This window comes from Chionomys nivalis, chromosome 10, assembly GCF_950005125.1.
Source record: "Chionomys nivalis chromosome 10, mChiNiv1.1, whole genome shotgun sequence".
Lineage (NCBI taxonomy): Eukaryota > Metazoa > Chordata > Mammalia > Rodentia > Cricetidae > Chionomys > Chionomys nivalis.
In genome coordinates, this window is record NC_080095.1 from 66,728,188 (window position 1) to 66,755,615 (window position 27,428).

Consider the following 27,428-nt stretch of genomic DNA (forward strand, 5'->3'; position numbering starts at 1 on the left):
AACACTTGACACTAAAAGCTAGACAGACTTCCAAGACAGCTACTCCTTCACCAGAACTAACAATGGGTTCTTTAAAAACTCGTCTTTCCCTACCACAAAGGAAAGGCTAGCCCATTGCTCAACAAGGTTTTGGGTCCTTGTCTGCCTAGGAAGCAGATCCGAGTGATCGCCATTTCCCTACTCCTGGTAACATTCCCTCACTGCACTGAAAGATGCCATGGTTCCTACGAAACAGCGGAAGAGCCGAGCTATGTAAATACTGTTAGGAAATAGATCGAATAGACGTAGTCTCTGTAACATACACTGACAGCAGCTTCCTAAGAGCCAGAGATGCTAAAGAGGTGAGGTAAACACCCCGGAAAATAAGATCTGAATCCAGTCATTCCCTACCAGCATGTGCACGCACAGCACGCTCTCTACAGGTGCTGTGGAATTCACACTCCCGTTACCAGACAATACAGTTAAGCATCCTCACTACCCCCCACCATTAATCATCTCAGTGACAGAGCCCCGGTTGAACATCATGGGGATTTCCTCCCCTTCTTCATCATTTATTTGCCAATATTTCCTTGTTATGAATATCCCCCAAGTGACTATCCCCAACCGTCACAGCTGTGCTGCCTACTGCGTCTACCTCGCCTGCAGATAACAACGACTCATCTAAACAACAACAACAACAAAAGTCCCCGGAGATGATTCCTAGGGTTAAAGGAGAGGCCTTACCATAAACTAAATCACACACAGACACAGCTCACGGTGCTCCTCAGTCACTGACCAGCCTCTGCCTCGAAGCAGATGGCGATTTCAGACAACGGAAGCAGGCTTAATTACAAATGAACAATCGCTGACTGCTGGGCGCCATTATTTGAAGGGTCAACAATCAATTGGTGCTTTAGTACGTCCTTGAAGGACTGCTTCCTATACAACAAAAGGCTTCTTCGAAATATCCACATACCGCAAGAGAACTACGCCTCACCAACAAACTACAGAAGCCTAGCCACAAGACTCAAATAATCGCGGGGAGGGGGCACAGAATGGAAAATAATATTTCACTGTGGTTACACCGATTCAATCAATAAATAAAGTCAGAGATGAAGCGTGGTAAATATGGACTCATGCAGTCATTATCAAAAACTGTTTGAAGTCACAAAGGCAAGGGACCCACTATGTGTCAGTTCCCGGCCTTCCCAGTCTCCAGCATTTCCCGATTGTCTTAAACATGGACACCATGAAAGAAGACGCTCCACCATCAGGTACAGGAATGGGTGGGAGCGAAGCTCACCAACTTGTACTCAGAAATTTTAGGGAGGGAGCTTTATTCTTTCCAAAACTGACATTCTTCTCCAAAACAGTACAAAGACAAAATCCAGGCACCGTATCTTTGCAAAGCATGCCGGGACTAATGCCTTCCGAGCAACCATGTGAACGTTACTTTACACTTTCTGCAGAGAAAACTGATATTACTCTCTCTTCAACCAATATTCCATAATTGCTTTTAAAAAGCATATATTTTTATTCTTTTTCAGAAGACTCTTTGCTGTACCATTTCAGGGGGACAAAAGAAAACAAAAACAAAACACAACTTCCTTCTGAGCCAAAGCCACAGAAATCAAATTCTGCTATGTTCATATGCCACTTCCTCCCCACAACAGCCTGTTTACTTCATCCATAGCGACCACGGGCTGCCTTCTGCATCTACCTGGACGGCGTCACCCAAAGTGTGGATGCCGTTAAGTAATGGACAGAGCAAAAGGCAGCAAAGACAGAGGACTCAACTTCAATTTAACTGTCCTGTAAGGTACATAGTAATTAGCTGCAAAGCTCTGAAATCTTAGCTAGCATGTTAAGTCTGCTACATGACAGTATAATTTGACTTCTTAAAGGATTATGCAAATTACAACTCATCATTCCATTACAGGATTGAAAAAAAGTGACAGCTAATTTATACGTAACACACCTTTCAAATCCCTAAGATGCGTAGCACCTGTGCGATGTATTTTGCCGAGATTTTCTTGCACATAAGTACTTGTTTATTGCAATATAAAAAGGCTTACCTAAGAGCTTTAATACAACTACTTAAAAAATAACCTTTTCAACCATAATTTCAAAATAATAGACTTTCCCCCCTTCCAAATTTTTTGTTTTCATTTCATTCTGTTTGATTTGGCTTCCGCCCCCCCTCAAATCAATTCGATAAAAATAAGGCTTCAACACAAATATATTATTTGAATACTGGCAACCACAAGCACTGATGCACGAGCCAGAAGGCAGACTCACAAAGATTTCAACATACTTCTGGTAGGTAGAGTCACAGTAGATTCCGTCATATCTGTAGATTTTCCTACATTCTGATTGGTTGGGCAGGGGATGCTGCGCAGTTATTCTGTAGAGGCATCAAAAACAGATAGACATGACTAGAGGTTCTCTACAGTCAAGCAGAATGCAGGCTAACAAGTGTGTTGAAATGGAACCGTCTTTGCTCTTTACCCTTTAGGCTCTACTCAGAACTGTACTGGGCACATGAACGATAGCGTATGAATTCCCACTTCAGAGAGCTGCAGCCAGAGCAAAGTAAGTATTGCAGTTCTTCATGGGAACAGTTTTAATCTTACAGTCATAAAAGCAGAAGAAAAGCAGGACATAGGCCTGAAGTTGAACTCACTCTACAGTCCCTATGAATATTTTCTAAAAAAAACAAAAAACAAAAAAAACAGCAAATGTCATTAGTGTTTTCATTACAGAATTGTCATTAATCCAATCATGCATTACGAGAGGAGGCAACTGTAAATTAGCTATAAAACCATAGTTGGGTTAATATGTTTTTCAGCTTTATTCAATTTCTATGGCGTGCGTACACTACTGGCTTCTAAAGGGACGTAATACAGCTCACGGGACTGAACCCAATTAGGGATGAAAACACAGGCAAGGCCATCGGGAGCGAGGGTTAGACCTTAACAGGCACCTGAGATGAGCTGATTACAGCGGCTCCAGGCTTCTTGGCAGTTAAGGCAAAGGGGAAGGAGGGGGCTTACACAGTTTTTCTTTGTATCACTTAAGCATATAAATTCATTGGAGACTCCCTGCCTTATACAAACATAAAAATGCTGAAAGGCATTTTCTGACCATTTCCTTCCATTGAAAATCTCTTCATTCAGGACGAAAGGTAATAAGAAACCTATCTTCTTTTATTTTAGTGGGAAGTCATGGAATTTAATCAATACGAAATATCAGTAAGAGTACCAAGCAGTTTGCTCTAATAACTCGAACCGAAAGTCACAGAATATCTAATCTTCAGGAATATTACACACACACACACACATGTACACCCATTCACACATATGCACTCACACAAACACACACCACACACACACAAATGTGCACACACACAACACATACACTCAAACACATGTGCACACACAAAACACACCACACACATGCACGCACATGCACACACATGCATACGCATTCATACACGCCACACATACACTCACATGCTCACACACACATACACACCACACAATCCCCTTCAATAGTAATTAAATCATGCAGTCTGTCCCGATTTCTTAAAACCTCAGACGAGCCTTTTCTAATTTCTGTGTGTTTCTAACGTCATTAAGTTTACTTAATATTTCATAAAGTCCAATATACCTGGGGACAGCACTTTATAAAAAGTTCAGTTCTATCCTGGAGCTGTATTTATATGCTTTCCTTGGCTATTATTTAACATATTGTCTGTGTTATAATCAGTCTGGCCCCAAATCTCTTATTAAATTTAGTCGGCCAACAGTTCTATTTATAATTAATCATTTGCCCCTTGTTTAAAGTGATTTTTAAGCCCCATTTGATTATTGCACTCAACTTCTGGCATAAATGTACTCATTAACTATCACCGGAATTCCAGAGGTTTTCATTAACCCGTGTGATATTTCATTGTAAAGCTGACCCAGGAAAGCAGACTACGTAAACAGCTCGAAGTGAAGAGCGAGCTGGTTTCAAAGACGTAGTTACAGGGTCGCCCTGATGAATCTGTTTTAGCCATTAAGTTTACAAAAACACATTCTGAGAAGAGTTTGGAAGCAGCGACATCAGATGATATAAATTACAAATTAAAAAAAAAAAACATATGGTGTGAGACCACACTGAACTTCTCTGCATTTCTATTCTGGATTTTCTTGTTTTAACGCTGCTCTCTTGCTGTTTGCTCTGAACTAAATGAGGAACTAAGGAGCATTTACCAAGAACAGTTCTGATTCTCAGCCTTTCTGTAAACCATCTTGGAAAGGTATGTGGTAAAGAGACAGAAAGACAAAATAAATAAAATGGACCATCCCCTTCACCAACCCCTCTAATGAGAGCCGAGGTTAAAATGCAGGTTGGGTCTACCTGCCCCATACCATCGAGGAAACCATCAGGTATAAAAAAAACAACTGACAAAACGTCTGCAGGGAACAAAGCCCCACGGCACCGTTCACTTAACACTCCGCATTTCCCCTTCCTGGGTACAACGGATCATTACTAACCAAAGGCTTTTTGAGTTCATTTTCTTCACCTGGATTTTGTTTTTAAAGGTTAAACGCTACCAGTAAAAAGTTCAAATATGCCTTTCAATCGCGGAACTATGATGAACCACAGCGCCTGCCCATCAAGCAGTCCGCGGCCCTTCCCTTCATGTCACTCCTGTCTAGATGGACTCATCATACAGCTGGGGGGAGGACTTAAGTGCATTTACATACATGTGGAACGTGTAAGCTATGCCTAATTCTAACTTACAGGGCAGAATTTAAATAATTAGTTACAAGAAGTCAAACTAAGGGAAAAGGGAGGAAAGAGATGGTTAGAGGCAGAGTAGTAAATTGTTCCATTTTTGCAGGTAATCTAAATGCAAACTAGAAGCAACTTATCATGAGAATGGATTTTCCACCATCTGGTCAAATAACAGGGGATTTGTCTAGTGGCGAGCAAAGAATGGAATGATGTGAGAAAGATTAGCGGGCAAGTCCTACAGTTAGCTAAAATGTATTTTGTGCAAACAAGAACAGATGACGCCTTAACAATTACACCTGTCAAAAACTCCAGAAAGCAATCCATCTCTGAACAGCCCAGTTGAAAACAGGCTAGTTCATAACAAAATGAATTTTTTTTAAACAATTGCCAGCCATAACAGTTTGATGCATGACAAGCTTAGGAAGTCGCATTTCACGTTCAACTGGAACCTTAACTAACTGGCCCCTGGTTTCCAGTGATAAGTAAGATATTCGACCCTCTAAAAATATTGGAACCATATAAACGGCAGGTTTAGAAACCACAAAAGCAAGGAAACTTGAAGTTAGAGGCAGAAAATCAGAAGTAAGACGCCGCTGTGGACATATCCTTTGGGGCCCTTGTACTGCTACTGGTCTAGACACTTTCCTGGTACAAATCTGCCTCCTTTGCTGCAGGAATGTTAGAAATGGAGGCGAAGACCACAGAGATCACCTGGATGAGGTTCCACCAGTGCGTGGGAGTGACCGGAAGGCATCAGATCCTGCAGCTGTTTCAAGGGATTTTATTCCCTGCCTGTGCTTCCTAAATGCTGGCAATTCTCTGGAGTTAAGATACAGGAACATATTTGTTTCTTTTCCCCTTGTTATTTGAGGATGATGGTGTGGACCTCTATAGCAGCCAAGCCTACGTCACCTCATAATAATCTTCCCACTTAGGCTGTTCTATCGCACACCTGAGAGATCCCATTATAATACACACAGCTCGGATTTGGATTGGTAGTATATTTGGGTGGCGGTGGTGATGGTTATTATGTATATCAGGCAATATAATCTACCACAGATCAACACAATAGAAAGATGATGGTGTTTTAAGATACATCTAGAAATACATCTAGAATTTACTACCACCTTTAATATTTGAAAATAACAGTGACTCTTGGCCATTCTCCTGGAGGATATTTTCTCTTCAGATATCTGACCTGCAGTGGTTATGATTATTACATGAGATGTTCATTTAAAAACTACCTATGATCTTCTTTTTCCTTGTTCTATTGAGTTACTATTCTAAATAGCAATGCTGTTCATGTTTCCTATTTAACTCCAAGAGTTTGGGGAAAAACAGCAGTCTTTCTACCGTAGGAATTTGCTCCCTCTCGTTCCTCTATGCCAGGAAGTTGTGTCAATCATGCTAAACAAAAAATGTTACCCATTAAGTTCTGATAGCGCCATCCATAGCATCACGTGTAATGACACGGGGTGTGCTGCTTCTCTAAGACAAATAAGAAGTGTCTCAGAAGAGGCTCCCTAACACACTAACATGCTACACCAGGCAATGCAGTTAGGAGTTTGGTTAGTATGTGGCATTTGGCAAGTTGCTTCTGAGCTGCTCAGCATCCCATGGAAAATTGGAATAATAGAAGGTATTTACTCAGCAACATGAAAATTAAAAGAAATACTTGTGAGGTTGCCTAGCTCTGAGCTTTCCCACATCAAAAACATGGTGAATGCCACCTTATAATAACTAATTATCTGCCTAGGTGCCAAAGTTACTGAAGGGCCACAGACTTTGATAAATCCAGGTATAAACTGAGAAACTTTTATTCAAAGTGAGTCTGTTAATATGATCTTTAAGACTTTCATGTTTCTGCAGTGCTTAAAATTTTCTCGCTGTTACAGTGATAAGGTTTCATCCTGATAATCCATCACCTCTAACCCTGAGTTAATTAATATAACTTCTATCAAAAATAATTTGTTTACTCGATGAACATTTTGTTCTTAGTAGTAGTGTGCCAAGCTCCAGTGCTACACTTGAGGAAATACGTAGGTAAGATGGAGCAGGGCTGGAGAAGGGATGCAACAGGAAATCCGGGTGCCAGAACAGGGAGGAGCCAGATCTCATTTCATAAGACCTAGCTATGGGAATTCCAGCTTCAGACCTTTGGAACACTTGCAAAAGAGACTCCATCTGGTATGCGCCGACAGAGAGGCCTTAGCTTCAGAGTGCTGAAGACATAAAGAGACAGATTCTGGGTGACAGGGGGTGGGGGCAAAGGTCTAAATCTACACAGCAATGAAAGGCCAGCTCCTTGTTGCCATTAGTGTTCTGAAACAGTCCAAACTTCCACCTAGCATGTTCTAGAACAGGGTTCTTAAGCGCCAACCTTGGAAAGGGAGACTCTACTGCAAAGGGGAACTCTATGGAAAGGGGGCACTCCCGGAAGGAGGACTCTACTGGAAAAGAGTATGGATGGATTTATCATGGATGGATTCTGTTTCCCATCAGACCCTTCCACCAGGTGGTACCAGACAGAAGCTCCTCCGCACTACAGGAAGTGTTTCTACCTTTCATACCGACTCCTGATTGCCAACAAGCTTTACATGATCATAAATTGAATGCAAAATAAACAAACAAAAGAGTCTAACAGGGTAACTGAAAAGCATCCAAAGAAAGACCTAATGCTGCAGACTCCCTTGAGTCAGACCAAAGGGAAGCTAAAAGATGAGGTCCTCTCTCTGTCCTTGCTCTTGTCTCCTTCCTGAACTCTAAGGCTGCCCACGTTTGCCCGTTTTCTAGAAGACATGTCTACATAATGTTTAGGATCCATAGCTATGAAACTAGACAGACACCTATGCAAATTCAACCTTTGCCAAACATGACAGTGAACGAGGACACTGCGTCTCTGAATCTATGGTGCCAATAACATCCTGTGCTCATTATATATAGTATTGTAAGCCTGCATCATGGTATCTGGAATGAAACAAAGGATTGTGATTGTAATAACTCACTTATTCAGCCAACTCGACTGCTGTCTTTGTTGATCACTGTGAAGGTGTATCAACATGCTACCTAAACCCTAGAGCCATCTGGTCACATGACCCAGATACCTGGAAGGAGAAATTACAAACTCAGCGAAACTGAGATGTGCCTACTCACAGAAGCTAAGGTCAAGCCAGCTTTGAGCTGTTTAATAAGTTTGAAAAAAAAAAGAGAACAGTGCCCTGAAGTAAGCTGAAATTCTGTATCCAGGCCCTTTCTTCTCACATAGGTTTACAGACGCCATCTTCCTTCACCCATGTGCTGTGTGACTCTTAGATAATGAAAGCAACAGTGCTGGTCAGTTCATGCAATTTCTGTCTACTAAGTGTTAGAACCCTGCACTGCCGAATGTCACGGCCGTAGGAGGGTCACAGTGAGGAATGTCGCTCTGCATCCCAGAAATACACTAACTGACAAAACCGGGTACACAGATTTTTTAAAAAGCAGAATAGACTAAAAATGGAAGTGAAGCATGGCCGGAGTCACAATCCCGCTGCTGGCAAAGGGTGAGTAGAGGACGGTGGGCAAGTAGATGGGTTTGGGTCTTCCCAAAGCCAGGGCAGCTCAAGAGGCTGCGCCAACGGCAGGAACCATGTTTGAAAAGGCTATTCCTGGAGGCGCAGCCCGGTAGGCACACAAAGTGAGAAGAACAAACCCAGCGGGAGACCCCTATCATTCATCTTTCTGGAATGAGTTACAGTCAACAGTCTCTAGAATATTTATCCTACAAGGAGTCTGTTCCAGGAGTTGGCCCACAGCAGAAATGATTCTGTGTGAACATTAGGTAATGAAGAGGAGTGAGTGACACATTTGTGTACATCTGACAGCCCCGGACACTGTCTGCACAATAAATATGTATTGTTTTTATTAAAATGTTTAAAAATAAATAAAACATTTATTTCACACAACCGATGAGTAAGCAGGTTCAGGCTTCTAGTTTATTCTTTCCTAGGACCTGAAGACCATACTTTTCCTCCAAATAGCAGCCTACTCAAAAATTGTTATCCCCAAAGCAATTTCTATGAAAAGTTTAATTCCACATCATCCCAAACAAACATTCCGAAATTCTGAAGATGGCATCGACTTTGTCTTCCATTAACACATCATATTCTATACAGTGATCCCTGGATGGACAGTTTTCAAAGCAGGAAAATGTCTCACACAACCCACGCTTTCGATAAGGAAACTGAGATCAAGACACAGCAGAGACCCAGGGATGAAAGCACACAGCCAGATGCAGACTGCTGTCCTTCACGCTTCTGGACACTACCAACTTTTTTCCCAGAACCTAAGAAACCTAAGCTTTGTGTTAGGAGGACCCGTTGGTCTCTATTGCATCTCTTTCAGTTGGTTGGGGATGGACATGTTTCTATAATGTCTTCCTTCAGTAGAACAGCCATGTGTCCAAGACGCATCAGAAATATGTAAATCATTAAACAGCTTCACATGCTTACATGAAGATTTGCTCAGACTCTAGCCTCCAATATCATGAAGCCATGCTTACCAGCTGCTTCCCTCCTAATGCTTGTCCTCCATAGGAAAGAATATTAGTGGGTACAGGAAGAAGGGGCTGACATTTGGAAACAGAATTCAAATTTTAATTTTCATATTGCTGACAAACTCACTGCATCAATACTGATCAGCTTTGTATAGGATTGAAGACACACCACGGCACTGAAATTGATGATTAAAACTATTAAAACCGTCAATGGGAAAATGAGGTGCCAAGGAACGATTTTATTCTGTAGACACTGTACCTTTCTTCAGGCCAATTTTAGCCCATGGATTTAAATTTTACCTGCTTCCTAATGGCCTCCAGTTCTCCATCTTCAGCTCGCATCTTAACCCAAACTCTTAACCCATCCTTCTCGACTTAGAACTTCCACCTAGCCCCTCCCCGTCCTACATGAGTGGCTAACTCTTCTACCCACGCTGAGATAATCCCATCACAGCTCCACACCTTTCCCAGGGTTTCAGACCCACAACTGGCTCCTAAATTTCTTCCTTTTTTATTTTCTACTTCTCAGAAGTCACAAAGCCCTTTCGTGCTGTGCTCTGCATATCTTTCTAAGGGAGATCTTCTTTATGCCATGATCTGGGCGTAGGCTACGTGGACTGCCACACCCAACCGCTACAGCCTCCTTCCCCCTCTAGATTCACCGTGCCTGCTCCGCCATTTAAACTTTTTAAAAGTCAGCGTGATGGTATCATGCTATGGCCTAAATTTGAAATGTCCCACAAGGACCTGTGCCTTGTGGTTTTAGTCACTGGGGCATGGCTGAAAAGGTCTGTGAGACCATGGGCTTTTCTTCACTCAGTTTTAGGTGCTAGCCATGAAGTAAGAGGCTTGCCCGGAAACTTACGAGTGGTAATAATGCAGTATCCTGTTATTGAATGAAAAGACAGGGTTAGAGGTCATGGACTAGAACATCGAAAATGGTTCTGAAATAAATGTTTGCCTTTAACAAGCTGTCTAAAGCCCATCACAGAAATGCACATGTAACCAACATAAACCACCACTTCCAAAAGTCTCCCCAGAACCACGGTGTGCCACAAAAGCTTGCCTTATTCTGACTCACTCTGACCTGCCCAACTCCCACACATTTTAGCAAGTCATTTTATCTCCATTTGACTCTTCCGGGTTGACTTGCATGTAACTCTCAAAACTGACTGAGCTCATTACTCTGAGTTTAGCATCAGCAAGAAGAACACACGTTTCATTCAAATGCTACAAAAAAATTCTCCAGTAAAGTTTCATTGTTTGATTGTTGCTGAAGTGTGAACTTGAAATGACGATATGATTTATGTCTTAGACTTTCAATTCTAAAAACTGTTGAAGAGATCAAAAGGGCAATGAAGGTGTACAGAGATGTAGATCTATGCTGCTGACTTTGTGGCCCAAAAACCAAAACCACCCCAGGAAAATCTCAGGCATATCTTCAGGCTATGGGCATCCATCCCAGTTCAGCCCAGGTTTCCTCCTTAGTCCAAAGGCTCTAAAAATAAATGCATCCTCCATCGGGGAGTGGATAATAACCTTCCTAATGCTGTGACCCTTTAATACAGATCCTCATGCCGTGGTGACCTCGAACCGTAAAATTATTTTTATTGTTACTTCATAACTGTAATTTTGCTACTGTCATGATGTGTAATGTCAAAACTGTGTTTTCTGATGGTCTTAGGTGACTCATATGAAAGGGTCATTTGACCCCCAAAGGGGCTGCAACCCACAGGTTGAGAACCGCAACATTAGACAATTAACCACTTTCTACATAGCCTTAAGACGTAACTAGAGTCTCATTCTTATACCTGATTTCGAGCTATTTTAGATGCAAAAAAAAAATAATCAACTCAGAGAAAGACCACCAGACCCTTCTTATTCTTGCCTAACTGAACTATACTTAGTAATACTCCTGACAAAAACAGAAATGAGGCCTGAAAAGTTGACTGTATAAGGTTTATCTCTACATGATGTTGCTAAGTCCAAGGTAAAGACTACATCCTACCATCAGCCAGGGTTCTACTTTGCTAACCAACATGCTAAGGAAACACTTAGTATTCAGGTTTTGGAGCTCTTGCTAGATAAATTAGAATTAAACCGATTTTGTGATACAGACCAAAAATAAATTGAGAAATGGAAATTTTCCCAACCAGATTATAACAGGAAAAACACTTCACAGATCACAAATCTTTTAATTACTGCAAGTCTAAACCCAGGGTCTCGCAGATGCTAAGCAAGTATCCTACCACTAAAGAACATCTCAGTTCATACCTTAAAATTCAAGCAGTAGAATATTTATAAGAAAATGTCATAAATTCACACACACACACACACACACACACAGGGAAAAGCAACTTTTGAAACTTTGTTTTTAGTCCTGGATAACACAAGGGATCCCTTGGTAGTCATGGTAACAGCTATATAGCCTCTATTGCAGCTAGGCATGAGCACCTGACTATGGTCTTCCTAATACAGGAAGAGCAGGAATGAGTAGAAGCCCTTCGTGGGCCCAGACTTTTGTACACTGGCTGTGCTCTGACCTAATTTTCTTTTCCCAAGAACTCTTCAGAAGTAACCAACACACCAGTTTTGACTAGGCAGACAAGAAAAACGGGAATGGCAGAGCTCCCTTCAACTGGGGCTGTCAAATAATGTTCAACAGATTTTCGTGTTCTTCTGGCTACTGCACTTTACGCATTAAAATCCTTTGAATTTCACCTGATAATGCAGCTAGCCAACTTTTCTACTCCTACTTACCCTGCAAAAGCAAGCTCTTCTGCAGTCTGAGAATCCTTTGCTAGATCTACTCCTCTTCAGAGCTACCAGAAGCCTCCATACCTAGCTCTATTGTAATGTTCCTTGTAGTCCAACTAATAACTGGTTCGCCCTGCAAGTTCTTAAGGCTGGATTTCATCCCATGTTGCATCATGCACAAGCTTATAGCTTAATTAGTTCTGAATTAGTAAATGGAACTGAAAAACACCCAGTCTCCCCAAACTGACTGAAAGTAGAAGTTGCGGTTACACACATGCATCGGGTCACACTCGACAGTAATCACTGTGCTAAGCACACAGCAGAAGAAATGTCCAGGTATCCCAAGAATTGGGACCATCAGAAATATGAGCAAAATATTATACTCGATGGTTTCAAAACACAAGGGTAGAGAAGACCGAGAACATGGACACACCTAAGTAGAGAAACGAAAGGGCAGAGAACGGCCTTTGATAAGCCACTTGAAATTATCAATAGCTGTTATTTCATGTTAATTATTCTGTTACTAAAATTAATTGTTATTAAAACTAAAGGCAAGAGGTTATGGTCATCTTGGTTTCCATTTTTTCAGTTTTGTTTTTTTAAAGAAATGCATCCCCCCACCAAATAATTTTGCACATTACCTCTGTTTAACCTCTGACCTGGACGGGATACTGGATTCCATCATCTATGGAAAGATGCTGTATTAAAGCCAATTTAGAAAATACTATGTAGGAAGATATGTACAAGAAAGAAAATAATAGTTAAAGACAATATGAAGGAGATTGGAGCACATCCCCTTGAGTGTGAATTTTTTTTAATCCAAAAATCATGCATCTTACGACAAATATTTGCAGATTTTTAAAATTTCCTATCCATCATTTTGCTGTCTCCTGGCAGTATCTTTCTCTGAGCTGCTGAGAGGTTATTAACTAGAACTGGGACTTTACAAACAGTGACTCTTCCGCCTTCGTGTCCTCTCTTCTGCGCCTCCTTCCTCCTCCCAAGTTCCACTAAGAGTTAACAGTCTTTGTCGTGTTGCTCTCTCTGCTGAGGAGGAGAAGTGAACAGCTAAAAGCACAAGTCGTCTTGACACATGTATTCTATTCATTATAACAATTAAATTTACAGAGTTAGACAAATGCTCGGGAGAATCCACTTCCTCAAGTTTGATTTGGGCTGAAGCCAAAACATTTCCGCGTTGGCACTCAGGAGTATTATTTAGAAGATAAATTGCCTGATATCAGATTTTGGAAAAGGTAGAATTACCATCAAGTCTTGTTATACAACAATTCATTGGAGGCAACATACTCCGTATTATTCAGTTTTGCTTATCATAAAAAAGGATTACTACTAAGGAGGACTTAATTGGAATAAAATATCACTGAGTTATAGTTTAGTGTAGCATTACAATAATAAACAGACCACCTCCTTCTCCATGAAGAAAAGTTTTATCTTGGGGTTTTACTCCACTGATGCCATGTAATATATTTAGAAATATGTTCTTATCATAAATCTTTTAACACCAAAGTTGACTATACCAACTAGCAGGAGAGCTTCCGTATTGATCCTCCGCTTCTTTTGAATGACAAAAACGGTTTCAGCTTTCAGGGTGGCAATTTCTCAAAAATAAATTTGAGTGGAGGAGATTACATTCAACTAAAACTCCATTACGAAGCAGCAGCCGCAGCGGGGTAATATAAAGTACTTTCCTTGGGTATATTTGAGATCTGTACATATTTTTAGTTTCTTTCAAGGTCTTGATACAGCAAGATTTATTAGCACTGTCTTCTTTAAAGGAAAAAAAATGGCCCCATGTAAAAGTTTATATTTTTCTGTATCAAGAATCCACACTTCTGTGCTAGCCTGTCTCAAAATAACTATGGAGAATGGAAGGCTTCTCTTAACTTGGTAAAGCTGAATCGCCACCAAATTAGAACTACGATTTACTCTCTCTCTCTCTCTCTCTCTCCCTCTCTCTCTCTCTCTCTCTTTTCTGGAAAACTGCAGTCGAGATAGCAGACTCACAAACTGAAATGTTATAAAGCGTGATCACAGACAATGTGACTGTCACCATCAAGCTGGCTCCCGGCGGCTGAATGAAGCCCCATGTTAAAGAGGAACCGTGCTACAAGGTGCGCCACTAAACAGCATGAGAAAGGGCATGAGAACTATGTCTCTATGGTACTGACTGTTTTGGCAGAGTTTTCTCTCGGATAGTTTTCTATGTCAGCTTGGCTAGTTCTATCAACGAGATTTTCATCTAATGACCTGCAGGTCTCTTACACACTGAGATAGACGGATGGGTTCTCACGGCTTGTGATCATCCTTCTCATTGTGAGTGCCTCTATTCCCTGACACGTCCTTCCACACGGAGGACTCCACATCCCAAACGGAAGTGTCCATCTGCTTCTTCCCTTGCCACATCTGACATATAATGACCGTGCTTACACAAACCATCGAGTCAGAACATGCCCACAGGTGTCATGAAGACCTGGTGTGCCAAGGACTGTCCTGCCTGGAAGCAGAAGAGCAGCTTCTACAGCTAACAGTTTCCCAAAGCCCCAGCACCCGGACGCTCACACCTAGGACATACAGACACACAATACTGCATGGTCTGTCCTCGGTATATTGCTGCAGGTGTTTTAGAAATTTCCACTAACCTTTAAAAATCACCTTCAATGTCCCCAAAAGAAGAAAGTGTAACTGATTCGGGAAAGGAATACAATGAGCATTTAATGTTCTTTTTTATATTCTTATTGGTATAGACTCATTGTGCAAAGTGATGAATTTTATGACATTTTCACTTAAGAATGTCGTGTACATTGATCATATTTACCCCTCTTCTTTGTCCTCACCTGTTCTTCCTCCTTCTATTGCTAGTCTTCCTATCCACAGATCTCCATCCTCTTTTCACATGTGCACATGTGTGTCTGTGACGTATGTATATGTAAAATCCAGGTTTCACATAGGAGAGAAAACATGCTATTTGTCTTTCTGACAAATTTCGCTAAATAGAATGCTATCCATCTTGAACCACATTCCTGCAAATGACATGAGTTTGCTCTTGATGGCTATGACTCCACGGTGAATAGACTCTATTTTCTTTATCCATTTACCCATTCCTACATGCTTCAGCTGAATCCATATTGTGAACGTTAGGATCAGAGTGGCCATGAAGAGGGCTGTGCAGTGATCTCTGGAGTACGCTGACTTTGGTTCCTTCTAGGGTTCTCTCAGGAGTTGTATGACTGGTTCCCATGGCCGTTCTTTCCTTGTTCTCCCTACCTTGTGGAAGGATGGCTTTCAGTTATTAAACTTTCAATTTTTGAACTCAAATGATGCATGCTACTTCCATGTTGGGAAGAAGTTAACATCCTCTCTCACCCAAATTGCAGAGTCCCGCAGGAAGACTTCCTGCACTTCGCTCATGGCGCTGAACTGAAGTATGTATGTTCGTACCTTATAAACACTGCTTTTTAATCGGACCGACCCGAAACCAGCGTGGAGTAGCATAATTTCTATTAAACGGAACTAGAAACAGATCACCAGATGCTTTAAACTACATGGTTTTTAGTAAACTGCCTCCGAGAACTGGCAAGCTGACTCAGCAGGTAGAACATGGGACTCCTCTTGCAGAAAGCCTGAGTTCAATTCCCAGCACCCATGTTGGGTGGCTCACACCACTGGGAACTGCAGTTCCAGGGACTTCGAGCCTCCGTGGGCACCTATGCTCACACACGCCTATGCAGGCATTCACCACGCATAATTTAAAAAGAAAAAAAGCAAGACTTTTTTAAAAGAATGGTCTATGATAGCAAACTCCTAGCTCTGGAAATCAGATATTAATAAATGATCCTCACCTTCATCTTCACATACACCCAGAAAGCTCTGAGATGGCAAGCAGCTGACTCCAGCCACTTAAAATCCTGGCATGGACTCCCATGGCAGCCTCGCTAAACTCGCTTATGTACTCTTTGTCAAGCCCTACTTATTTAATAGGTCCTAAGTAGGTCACATGCTTGGGGAAAATATTTTTAAAAGTTGGGAAAATGTCTATTATTTATAATGTGAAGGGTTTTTATTAGTGTTATAGATACACAAGTGGGCAACTGGAAAGGGTGTTAACGATAATCACACTCACTAACCTTGTCTGATAGGTGAGAGAACAGGAGAAACAAGAGGTTAGAGACTGAGTGAAGTCCACAGCTTCCAGAGGCGGGGGGGTAGGGATACACCTCAGAACACAAATGTCCTTCTTTCTGACATTATACTGCACTCAAGGATGGAGTGTGACGGCCACAGATGGACAGACCACTCCTGGCATGTGGATGTGTGTATATCTGACATTACCCTGCACTCAAGGACCAAGAGCGATGGCCGCAGCGGACAGACCACTCCCGGGATCCATGTGTATGGTAAAGGACCACTGATTGCAAAACCTACCATTCTATAGACCATTTTGCAGAGTGCATGTACCTTTCGCTATTATATTACTTTTTGTTGTGATATAACATCAGACGAACTTATAGAAGAGCTCACTGGGGTTGACAATTCCAGAGACATCAGAGTCCAGACGGTTGCAGCAGAAACAGGAAGCTAAGAAACCACATGTGAACCTCAAGCATGAAACACAGAGAGCAAACTGGAAGTAGGAGGAGACTCTATGATCTCAAAACCATGCCCCATGACAAACTTTCTCCAGGAAGGCCATACTTCCTAACCCTCCCCAAACAGTGCCACCAATGGGGATCCAGGGTAAAAATCATGAGTCTCTGGGGGACATTTCTCACTAAAACCACTTCAACAATTAAACTGATTTAACTTTAATAATGTTAAGAAAGACACAAGAAGCCAGGAGGTGGTGGCACACGCCTTTAATCCCAGCACTCAGGAGGCAGAGGCAGGCGGATCTCCGTGAGTCCGAGACCAGCCTGGTCTAAAAAGTGAGTTCCAGGACAGCCAGGATTGTTACACAGAGAAACCCTGTCTCAAAAAGCCAAAAAAAAAAAAAGAAAAAAGAAAAAGTAAAAAAAAAGAAAGTAGAAAAGAAAGAAGCATAAGAATGACTAACTTTAAAGACTAACTTTTACTTTTTAATTAAGTGTATTTGTGGGGGATGTATATAGATAAGTAAAAGTGCCCACAGAGGCCAGAGGCTTTGGATCCCCTGGAGCTACTTACAGGAAGTTCTGAGCCACCGAACATGGGTACTGAGAACTTGAGTTCACATCTTCTGCAAGAGCAGTAAGCACTCTTAATCAATGGGCCATGTCTCTAGCTGTGGTTTGACCCATTTCATACATGGTCGTTTTACACAGCATCTAAAACTCTGCTTTGAAATCCAGTTCACTCAAAGATGTCTGATAAACGCCACTCCTACACACGGAAACTCTGCCATCCTTCAGATTTCTGGTCTGGGAGAGCAAAGTTACCCAGCTAGCTAAGCGGATACTTTCTTAACATACATAAAAACGTCTATTATTCCCTAGATGACGTAAATTCTTCCAGAATGTGAGGGACTAAAAAAAAAAGGTGAGGGGACAGAAGACAAGGGCATTTGTGGAAGGACAGTGGTATAATCAGTGCATGGTGGGTGTATATACAGCAATAGGCTGGAACTCACTAATCTGTATAATTAATATGTGCTTATAATAATATTATGATAAAATATAAACTCTCATTCAATAGCCTGACAGAAATGACTAAAATGCCATGGAAAGATATTTCTGCTTCCCCTATTCCATCACAAGGAGATCAAAATGAGCAAAATCTCCATGTGTTAGTGCCACTTCTAGAAAGTAAACTCTAACAGTCAAATGCTGGAATTTCATTACTCAAACAAAAACACTTTAATTTAAAAAAAAACAAACATTTGTCAAATGGTCCTTTTTTATGCAAGGCCTTAAAATTTCATATGAAAAATATTTCCCCAAGAAGAAAGTATACAGAGCCTCCCATAGGGGGAAAAAAACGCAGTAGTTCACCAAACAGAATTCACTAAGGAAATGACGGAGCCTATAAAAACATCTTGCTCTCCTTCTCTATCAAGACAAACTCGGGCAGCAAGATGGAAATGCCTGTTCCCGGGCCCCAGCATGCAGCCTGTACATGGACCATGCCTGCTATTGAAAGTGTTTAATAATAGAAGGGCTTGCACTTTCGTGTAATTCATAATTAGAGGACGACGAAGACGGCATTCTTTAAAATCAAGCCTTTGTTATCTGTGCCAGTTTTAGACAGAAGCTGAGAATCATTTGTGAGCTGTGGCAGACCCAGACTGTTCAAAGCAATTGCTGTTCAGCATGAAAGCTGCAATGGGGGTCACAAAGCAGGTCAGGAGGAAAGATAGTGTATCGATTTCACACAGGGAATAGAGGCAAAGCGAGGGCCCACTGTTGCTGCACGTGATGTATTTCACTTCAGTTTAAGGCACAATTCATTCCCATCCAAGAGGGGGTGGGGAGCAAAGGGCAGGGGATTTCACACTGAATCATGATGAGTCCTGGACTTGTGGATTCCAGTAAATATCTTCTTCCTGGCATTAAGTATTTCTGTGGTAGAGTGAATATAATAGAAATTAAGTCTCCAGCCATAGAGAGAATGTACCTTAAAAAAAGGTAAGCATGCTATAGGAAGTTCATTTCCTCCACTATGACAGGCACGGATAAAAGCAGATGGGGACGTAAGCATAAAATGTATTTAAGTGACCATCTCTCATAATTACCTCCCGATTGGCACCGTTTGTATAGCCAGAAGCATGCTTCAGCTCTCTCAATGAGACATGTCCATTACCGGAAATGAGCCTTTCAAAACAGAATTCTTAGTTTTGGGCCTCATGTAAATCTCTGATGCCACAGACGGGATCCTGATGGCAATCCAATGTGCCATTTGGTGTTCCCACACCCTGCATGCTCTCCTCTGCTTCCTCAGCTCTGGAACACGCTCCATTCTCAGCAAGGTCAAAGAATTGATGCTTACCAAACCTTGCCCTCGTACATGCTGTCCAGTGACAGCTGGAGTTTGCATTCCTTCCCAGTACATGCTGGAGTTCACACCAGTGAGCCTGGACCACGGCTGGACCCTAACCGTGTGCGTGTTTCCTTCCAATTTCACACCAGTGGGCATGGGTGAGAAAGCAAACCAGCCATTGGGATGGCTATCATTCTGGACAGCCAGCAAGTGGGGCCGCCTTACTCTGCCTTCCCCCTTGGAAAAAAAATCGGCCTCCTAGTGCACATGCCCAACTTGTAGGAAAGTCAACCCAAATGCTGTCATGGAAGTAAACTACTTTCTGATGACCACAACACTGTCCTTTTAAAACCTGTGGATTTTACCGCATATACTGTGTGCACATATGTGCATAGACATATCTAATTACTTCTGAAACATTATATTTCCCTGTTTAGAAACAAACATTTCTCTCTTCTGGAAACCAAAATTCTAACAGAAAAAGCACTGTGAAACCTTTGAGATCACTCATATTACTTCTCCAGCCTCACAGAGCATCCATCTGGGCACTTCGTGGCTCTTTTGTCCTGGTTTTCTCTGAATGTCCCTCAGGACACAGAGATGCCACAGAAATAGGGATGACAGAAAAAGCATATAACTCAACAGGATTTTAAACACCAGCTCATTCCTTCCCAAGACTCTTGCACTTAGAGAGGGAAGATGGAGAGATTAACAGATTGTCCTTCTTTCCTGCCGTGAAATACTCAGAACTTTATGTATATGTTCAAACAAGGGATAATTGAACTTTCAGTTCCCCCAATGTGAAGCTTACTTAACAAAACTGCTCAGAATAGAGAAGTCGAAAGGAAATCAAATGCATGAGGCTTCTCTACACCAAATGCCTTTGGTACTGAATCCAAAGTCTTAGGGTTAGAAGCACAGAGTGGTGGATGTACAAGGAGCTGGCTTTGAACCCCACTTTTGCAAAATAAACAAGCAAAACATACAGAAACCTATATGGAGAATCAATTCAATCGGTTATTGAGAACAGCCATCCATTTAATCCAGTAAAAAATAAATCAAAGGGTCAAATGGAAATTTTCTGTTAAACTACCTATGAAATTGGCCTGATATTTCACCATTTCTTTGAATGGTCCTAAGGCATAAGTCCAACTTCCACGAGTGTGTTATGGTATCTTTCTTTGTTGTAAATATACACAAGAATCTTTAACACATACAATAAGACCTATATCTCCAACAAATATCTTGGCTAGAGTTCTAATTGGGCAGAATTTGGTGTTCTAGTATGTATTAGAACTCAGTACCGTTAAAATGTTTGAACCTGATTAAAACCGTTTTCATATTTATCCCAGAGATAATGGTGAGATTCTGTTTGAATCTTCTCCTCATTCTAAACGAGTGATGATGGATGCTTGGCTAGAAGGAAGTATGGAATCCAAAGTCTAAGAAAGAATAAGTAGCTGTCACTCAAACGACGATGAAGCTAAGAACAGCATGCTACTTCATGCGTACTCCTTAAGCCCAGTTCCAGTCTGTAGCATGGCTATGGAGTAACCATAGTTACATATGATGTAACATAATAATTACAATGCCTGGAAGAAGATACCCAGATCTGGGCATGGCAGGCCTCGACTGGGCCTGAACCAGATGAACGGCATATTCTTGGGCACTTTGTTTCACCCAGGTACCAGAAAACATGTACACTTTCATCCATCAGAGTTTCTTCTGGTTTATCAGAAATGACCTGATCTTTTCTCTCTTCATCTCTCACCCCGCATTTCACCCTGGAAATAGAAAAGTGCCTCTTTCCATCCTGTGTGATTATGAACCGTAGTGGTAAGATCACCATACAGAAAACTAGCTTGACTTTTCAAGTTCTCAAGCTGCCTTTCAGAAGACCCCTACTTCGAGTGTGACTCACCACAGCAAGAAAAGCCACACTGTGCTTCCTTTTGGAGAAACTGCCACATTCCGGAATTTATCTTCTGTACTTTGCCCATCATCCTTTTATCATTACATCTCCTGTAGGTGCTCAGGGTCCTCTTTGGGACCAAAGGTCTTTGGAATGTGTGTGCACATGACCACATCAGGCATCTTCCTCTGTTGTTCTTTACTTATTTTTGGAAGTAGCATCTTTAACTAAACCTGATGAGTGTCGATACAGCCAGGCAGACTGGCCAGCGAAGTTCTGAGATCCTCCTGTCTCTGCTGCGTCCCTCCCCTGCCCCACCACTAGAGGAACAGGCTCATGTAGTGATGCCCCCATGTTTTACAAAGGAATTAGAGACTTGAACTCAGGTCATTCTATGTGCATCTCACTGAGACATCTCTTGAAGCCTCAAATTCTTTACAGGTTTGTGGTGCCCCAACCAGACCTTTCTCCTTAACGAGTCCATTGCCAGAAATAGGTAAGAATTGTAACACCCTGCTACACACCCTTTCCAGATTCCTAGTGTTTTGAATCAGAAATGGGAAAGATGATGACAATGCCTATGGCACAATGCAAGGAGCTTTCTGTCCAAATGTAAGCAAAGAGTCCCCAAAGTGCTAGACACTGTATTCAGATTTACAGGGTGGGGAGAGCAGCTTCTACCATTCTTCCAAAATAAAATAGGAAAGCACAAAGTAATTTGTTTTCATCATCTTGTATTTCTGGTTTTCATTTAGAGTGGGGGTTCTCCACCTGTGGGCTGCAATCCCTTTGCCCGTGAAATGACCCTTTCACAGAGGTCGCCTAAGACCACTGGAAAATAATTCACATTACGATTCATAACAGTAGCAAAATTACAGTTATAAAGTAGTAACAAAAATAACTTTATGGTTGGGGTTCATCACAACTGGATGAATTGTATTAAGGGGTCTCAGCATGAGGAAGGTTGAGAACCAGGGTTGTAGAACAAGAAGCAGTGTTCTCCCACAGGGCAAGTCTTAGAAAGCCCAGGATTGGCTAGGAAATGACTAAGGAATGCTAGAAACATCCCTTCACTGAAAGTGTCCCTCCCCATACACCAAACCTGAGAGGGTAAAGATGCTGCTGAGGGAGGTAAAGCACAAATGGGACAAAGAGGGGAGCCTGAACCCCTGAGACGTCTGCTCAGACATAAACCACAGGAGTAGCCTGGGCAATTCAAGAATATCCTCTAGGAACTCTTTCTACACCATATCACGATTCAGAAGCATTTTAAGTTTTGTCTGATGCCATGTATTTTCAAATGGCAAGAAGAAGAGGAGGAGGAGGAAGAGGAGCAAGAGGAGGAGGGGAAGGAGGAGGAACCTAGTCGTGAAACAAACAAGTAATTATTCAGCACCCACTGTAAGCCGCTCTTGGGACTATGGGGAGCGCGTGATCTTTAGACCAGCTTCTAACTCACTTGGGGAGCGCAGATGTGTGCACAGTGAAGATGAAGCGCCAAGATATACCACAAGAATACCCAAAGGCTCAGAAAATACCAGCAAATATTCCCCTCTCAGGACGTGAGGCTGCTGTTCTTCAAAGGCAGGACACCACTGACTATGCAGGAAGCGCCCTCTAAAAGTCACTTGGTTTTCGCTTGCCCATCTAATGAATAATATATATGCTTTAAATAGATCTTTTATTAGACTTAATTTATATGCAAAATCCACTAAATACATTCAGAAAATAAGACTAACATTATAAATGAGGCCCTTTCATTAGGTGTCTCCAAAATATCAAAATAACAGATTGGCTCAGTCATTAAGCAAAAGAAACGCATCAGATCAATGTGATAGGCATTAAATATAACAACCCCACTAACAGACATTTTCCTAGGAAATTTGCCTCTTATAAAATAACATGATAACTATTTCTAAACAAAATTTTTCTAATGAAGCAGAACTATTGTTCTGGGGTCAGAGACCGTAAATAAAATGTCCCAAGGTGCCCGGTCATTATCCTAAGGCCTCCTTGGTTAACGCATCATCTTCTCCTCTCCTCTTCTCCCATTCAAAAGATATCATTAGGGAGACTCTCTCTGTGAGCCCTGTAATCTAAGGTTGCACCAGGAAATGAACATCTCTTTACCACATTAGACAGGTATCCAAAGAAGTTCTTTTGAAATAGACAAGCTAAGCCCAACGGTACTTTTTCTTTATTAAAATATATGCATATCTATATACATATGTTTTGAGGAATTTATAAAGGTAAATTAATAATAGCTTTATCAGTAAAATCAAAATTTAAGCTAAATTAAATTACTAAAATTTTAAATTTAATATTTAAGCTAAAATAAAGTTCTTAAACTCTAATTTTTAAAAATACCTCCCAGTGTAAATAAGCCCAATTTATTCTCTTTTCCAGATGAATATACAGCAAGCAAACTACAAAGTATAGATATAGATAATCACATTTTCACAGAAGAAACAAGTTTTAGTGTTACAGAAACTTTGTTTGCAGTCTTTAATATTATATATAATATAAATATAATCATGCTACATTATACATTATATAATTATATGTAATATATTTATGCAATATTACATTATATTATATATTACCTAATATGAACAATATATAATTATAAAATATAATATATACCATAAATAGCATTATATATTATATTAAATTATTATGGGTTAGATTATATATAATGCATTATATTATATAAATAATATATAAAATTTTAAGCTTTTAGTTATACTTAAGGACAATTACAACTGATTTCTGCTTTTATATAGTGGTTTCTATTCTATTATCTAAATTCTTTAAAAATCTCCTTAAAATGACAAATTACATAAGAAATAAACACTTGGCCCACAAATATCAGCCATTCATCCAAGGTATGAAGAAAAATTTCTATAAATTTAGCACAAAAGGTAGAGTGGTTTAAAATCATTTTTAAAAATATATTCTCTGTGACTGACTACCTAATTTATATAGCTGTCACTCTATTAATATATAAGCAATCTTAGTCATATTCTTTTGAAAATTTTGTAAGCATCATTTAATATTGTTCTACAGTATCTACAGTATGCATGAAGTTCAAAGGGTGATGGCCAGCCAACAATGTGCTACAACAGCAATAGTAAGGCTGCTCTTAACAATCTACTGTAGTTTATTAACATATTTGAGGTTTGTCAACATGCCCATCGTGAGGACAGGAGAGTACCTAAAGGTGAAGCTTTTTGTTTGGCCAATGTATGAATGTAATTGAGAGGTAAGGGCATAGCTGTGGGCTGTAAATATGGAAGATGCCATTATTATAACATGTATGTAAGCTGTGAATGGGGGAGAGTGGTCATCACTTAAGCAAATGATTCACTGCGCAGAGAACAGCTATGACGCTGTGCACAGGATCTACTAATCTTCTGAGAGGCAAATGGCATTAACTGGTTCGCAATTAATGAGGGCATGCGCAATACGTAGGGCATCTACATAGGCAAGTGGGTCAATGTATGCACTTGGGTAAGATATTCATGTGTATCTTAATTTTTCTACTTTAGACAAGAATTATTTTGAAACCAACATTTGATATATCTGAAAAAATTGGAAGACATCACTTTCTGGAGTTGCTATTCGATTGGACAATCCCCATTAACTCTCTACCAAAGACCATAAAGAAGCTTAAACTGTTTTCAAGTTCTAGTCTGAAACAAATTTTGAGCCTGTTATCTGTAAAAGTTCTGACTCATGTGTCTGCCTATATACTGCAATTCCATGTAAACTCATCAGGATGGCTATATAGATACCATAATCTCACATGATGACACAGAACTTCAGGGCTTAATATCTTTGATGCCATTGCAGCTCTTTGGGGCCCACACAAGCAGATCGTGGTGTAAAGATTTTAGAGCAAATAATTTAATAGGAATGAAAGAAATGTTTGGGAAATGACAACGTACCGATGAGGGTATACAATCAGGGCAACAACTCTGGGCCACTGGAGGATAAACCCAGGAAGGACCTTAGACATTGAAGTCAACTGCATATCCGGAGAATCCCATCCAAAAGAAAAGAAGCTTGGCAACTTATAAATAGTCAAAACTGAACAGTCGATACCAAACTGAATTATGCTTTTGCCATGGCTTGAGCATCCAGCGAAAGTCCCTGAACTAGCAGCTAAGCAGCTAGAAGTCAAGTTGTAGTCACTAATCGCCTGTTTTGTGGGATCCCAACACACTCACAAGCCCCACCTGGCCCCCAGGTGTGCCTCTTCACGGAGACATTCCTTTACTTTTGCCGTGAGTCTTATACTACCTTCCTACTGGTCCTCTCTTTAGGTATTCCGCTTTAGTCTCCTATACAGTGGTGCCAAACTCATCTTCCTAAACCATGGTTCTGATCTGCTGTTGCCTCGCTCAGAGCCTCCTAATGGTTACCTTTTATCAGAAGCATTAAATCAAAATGCTACAACCTGGCTCTCTTTAGACACAATGCGCACTTTCGTGTGGCATTTCCTTTGTGGTCTGGTGCCGGTGTCACTATTCACCTGGACATGTTTTTGTTCTTGATCATGTCTTAGTCTTAGGGGATGTAGACACTGTCCTCGTCTATTTTAAAGACTCCCTATATTGTCCAAAGAAATGAGTCTTCCTCCCGGGGGCTTTCCTTACACGCGCTACTTCCAGAGCATCATCCCCTGACCTCCTTCTCTACAAAGTACTGACTGGAGTCTGAGGTGGATCTGAGCACGTGAAGTATTTTTCCTTTCCTCCTACATTCTCAGGTCCGAATCACGCTCCTTATTTTAATCTCTTCACATCACTTAACAGATCTAGAGTGGTTGGGGCACATAGGACACACTCAAAACCACGTGGTGTCTCAGAGTATGATGGGAGACCATGTCATTGTATCATAAAACAAGCACTGAGCTTGGAGTTTGACCTCTAAGCTGCAGTCGTACGGCTCGGTGTTCCCTAAACCCTCATTGTGTTCTCAGTTGGCGTGTCCACACAACTGCCTTTTGCCGCACTCTTCACATAGCTAACCTGAGAATCGATGAACTGTCCTCCTTGGAGTTGCCTTGGAACTGTTAGTGACAGCATATCACGTGTGTTCCTTTTCACCACAGTGAGGTACTGTCCTTCAGGTGACAATGCAGATGAGCCCGTGAGTCCAGTTCCCAGCAAAAATGCTAGGAGTGGTTTCATTGGGGATTGTCCCAAACATGCCCTCCTGTGATGGGCTCTCCTTAAAGCAATGTCTGTTGACCTAATAGAAAAGAGACTTCAGCATCCAAATTTAGTTCAGAACTCACTTAACTAGCCTTGTATGGACAATGAATGAAGGACCTGGACCCTACTACACCAAGTTTTCACCGACACAGCCAAATACCCCCTCATACACATGAAATGTGTGTGTATACATGAGCAGCATGATCACATCAAATGGAAATGTATGTATGTGTTCAATAAACAAAAAGAGATCTATTAAAACAAAGAATAAATATGCAAGGCTTTGTTTTGTATACAGTACGCATACACGTTATTTTAACAGATGCTGCATCTTGTAAGTCCAAGTTAAACACATAAATGCCCTCCTCCTCTTTCCCAAGTGGCATCCCCTAACTTTACAGTATGCTCAGACACTGGCACGGGCACACCTTTTAAATGTTACTAAAGGCTGCCTTTCTGCAGTGTATGGAGCAGCTGCTTGCATATGAGAATCTTGTTGTCCAGAGTGACAGCTGTATTTTCGCCTGTTTTGACATTGAGTCTGATCTGGGTGAATAGCTCATACCCATTAAAGTGCTATTACAACACTGAATGACTGCCAGAATACTTCCTGATCAATTTTAAAAGCCAGCGAGCTGTCATCATCTGATCGCAACAGCAAAAAACAAATCTTTGGGGAATAAAATGAGATTTTTTAAACATTTTTAAAGCAGCGTATTAAATATAATCCCTAAAAGGTATCTGAAGAATTATAAGCCGCAGAAATGGGAAGGTAGAGATAATATTTTCTGCCCTCTGGAGCCCCTTACACTTGCATATTGGCAGGCAATCTGGAACCCTCCTTAAATTCACCGTCTCGGCAATCGCCGAGTTTGAACTCCTGCCATTACGTAACTTAATAAGCAGCACTGAAAACAATCACCACCAAGTACGAGTGTGCCCGCTGTTAAATTTAGTTCTATAAAATTTAAGACTGAATCCAATCATCTTTCTGTCTTTTTTGCTTCATCGGGTGAAATCCAACTGCTCTGCTTTACCTTTGACTTCTCTCGACAAGCGGATAATATGCACATTTTTTTAAAGCTATACTGCCAGCATTTTAGATTCCTGAGTGTTGAGCATCACATAACAGAAAGCAAAGCTCACCAAGACAGCTAAGACCATCTGAATCAGCAGCTGAGTGGGGGAAGTCAGCTTCAAAGGCACAATGCATCCCTATTTTATATTATTTATTATTTTATTTACTCTTTGTGTTTTTAAAGGTGAAAATATC

General features: G+C 41.0%; 1 protein-coding gene across 10 annotated transcripts in view; it reads right to left on the reverse strand.

Moving 5' to 3' along the window:
* The window catches only part of Npas3 (neuronal PAS domain protein 3), an 819,740-nt gene that overhangs the window by 709,456 nt on the left and 82,856 nt on the right, over positions 1–27,428 (reverse strand). For 6 of the 10 annotated variants that reach the window (XM_057783320.1, XM_057783318.1, XM_057783319.1 and 3 more), the window contains exon 2: positions 2,294–2,383. The exons of the other annotated variants lie outside the window; for them this stretch is intronic. In XM_057783320.1, coding sequence (XP_057639303.1) covers positions 2,294–2,383 — 90 coding nt within the window. The remainder of the gene's footprint in view (positions 1–2,293; positions 2,384–27,428) is intronic. 10 annotated transcript variants of the gene reach the window in all.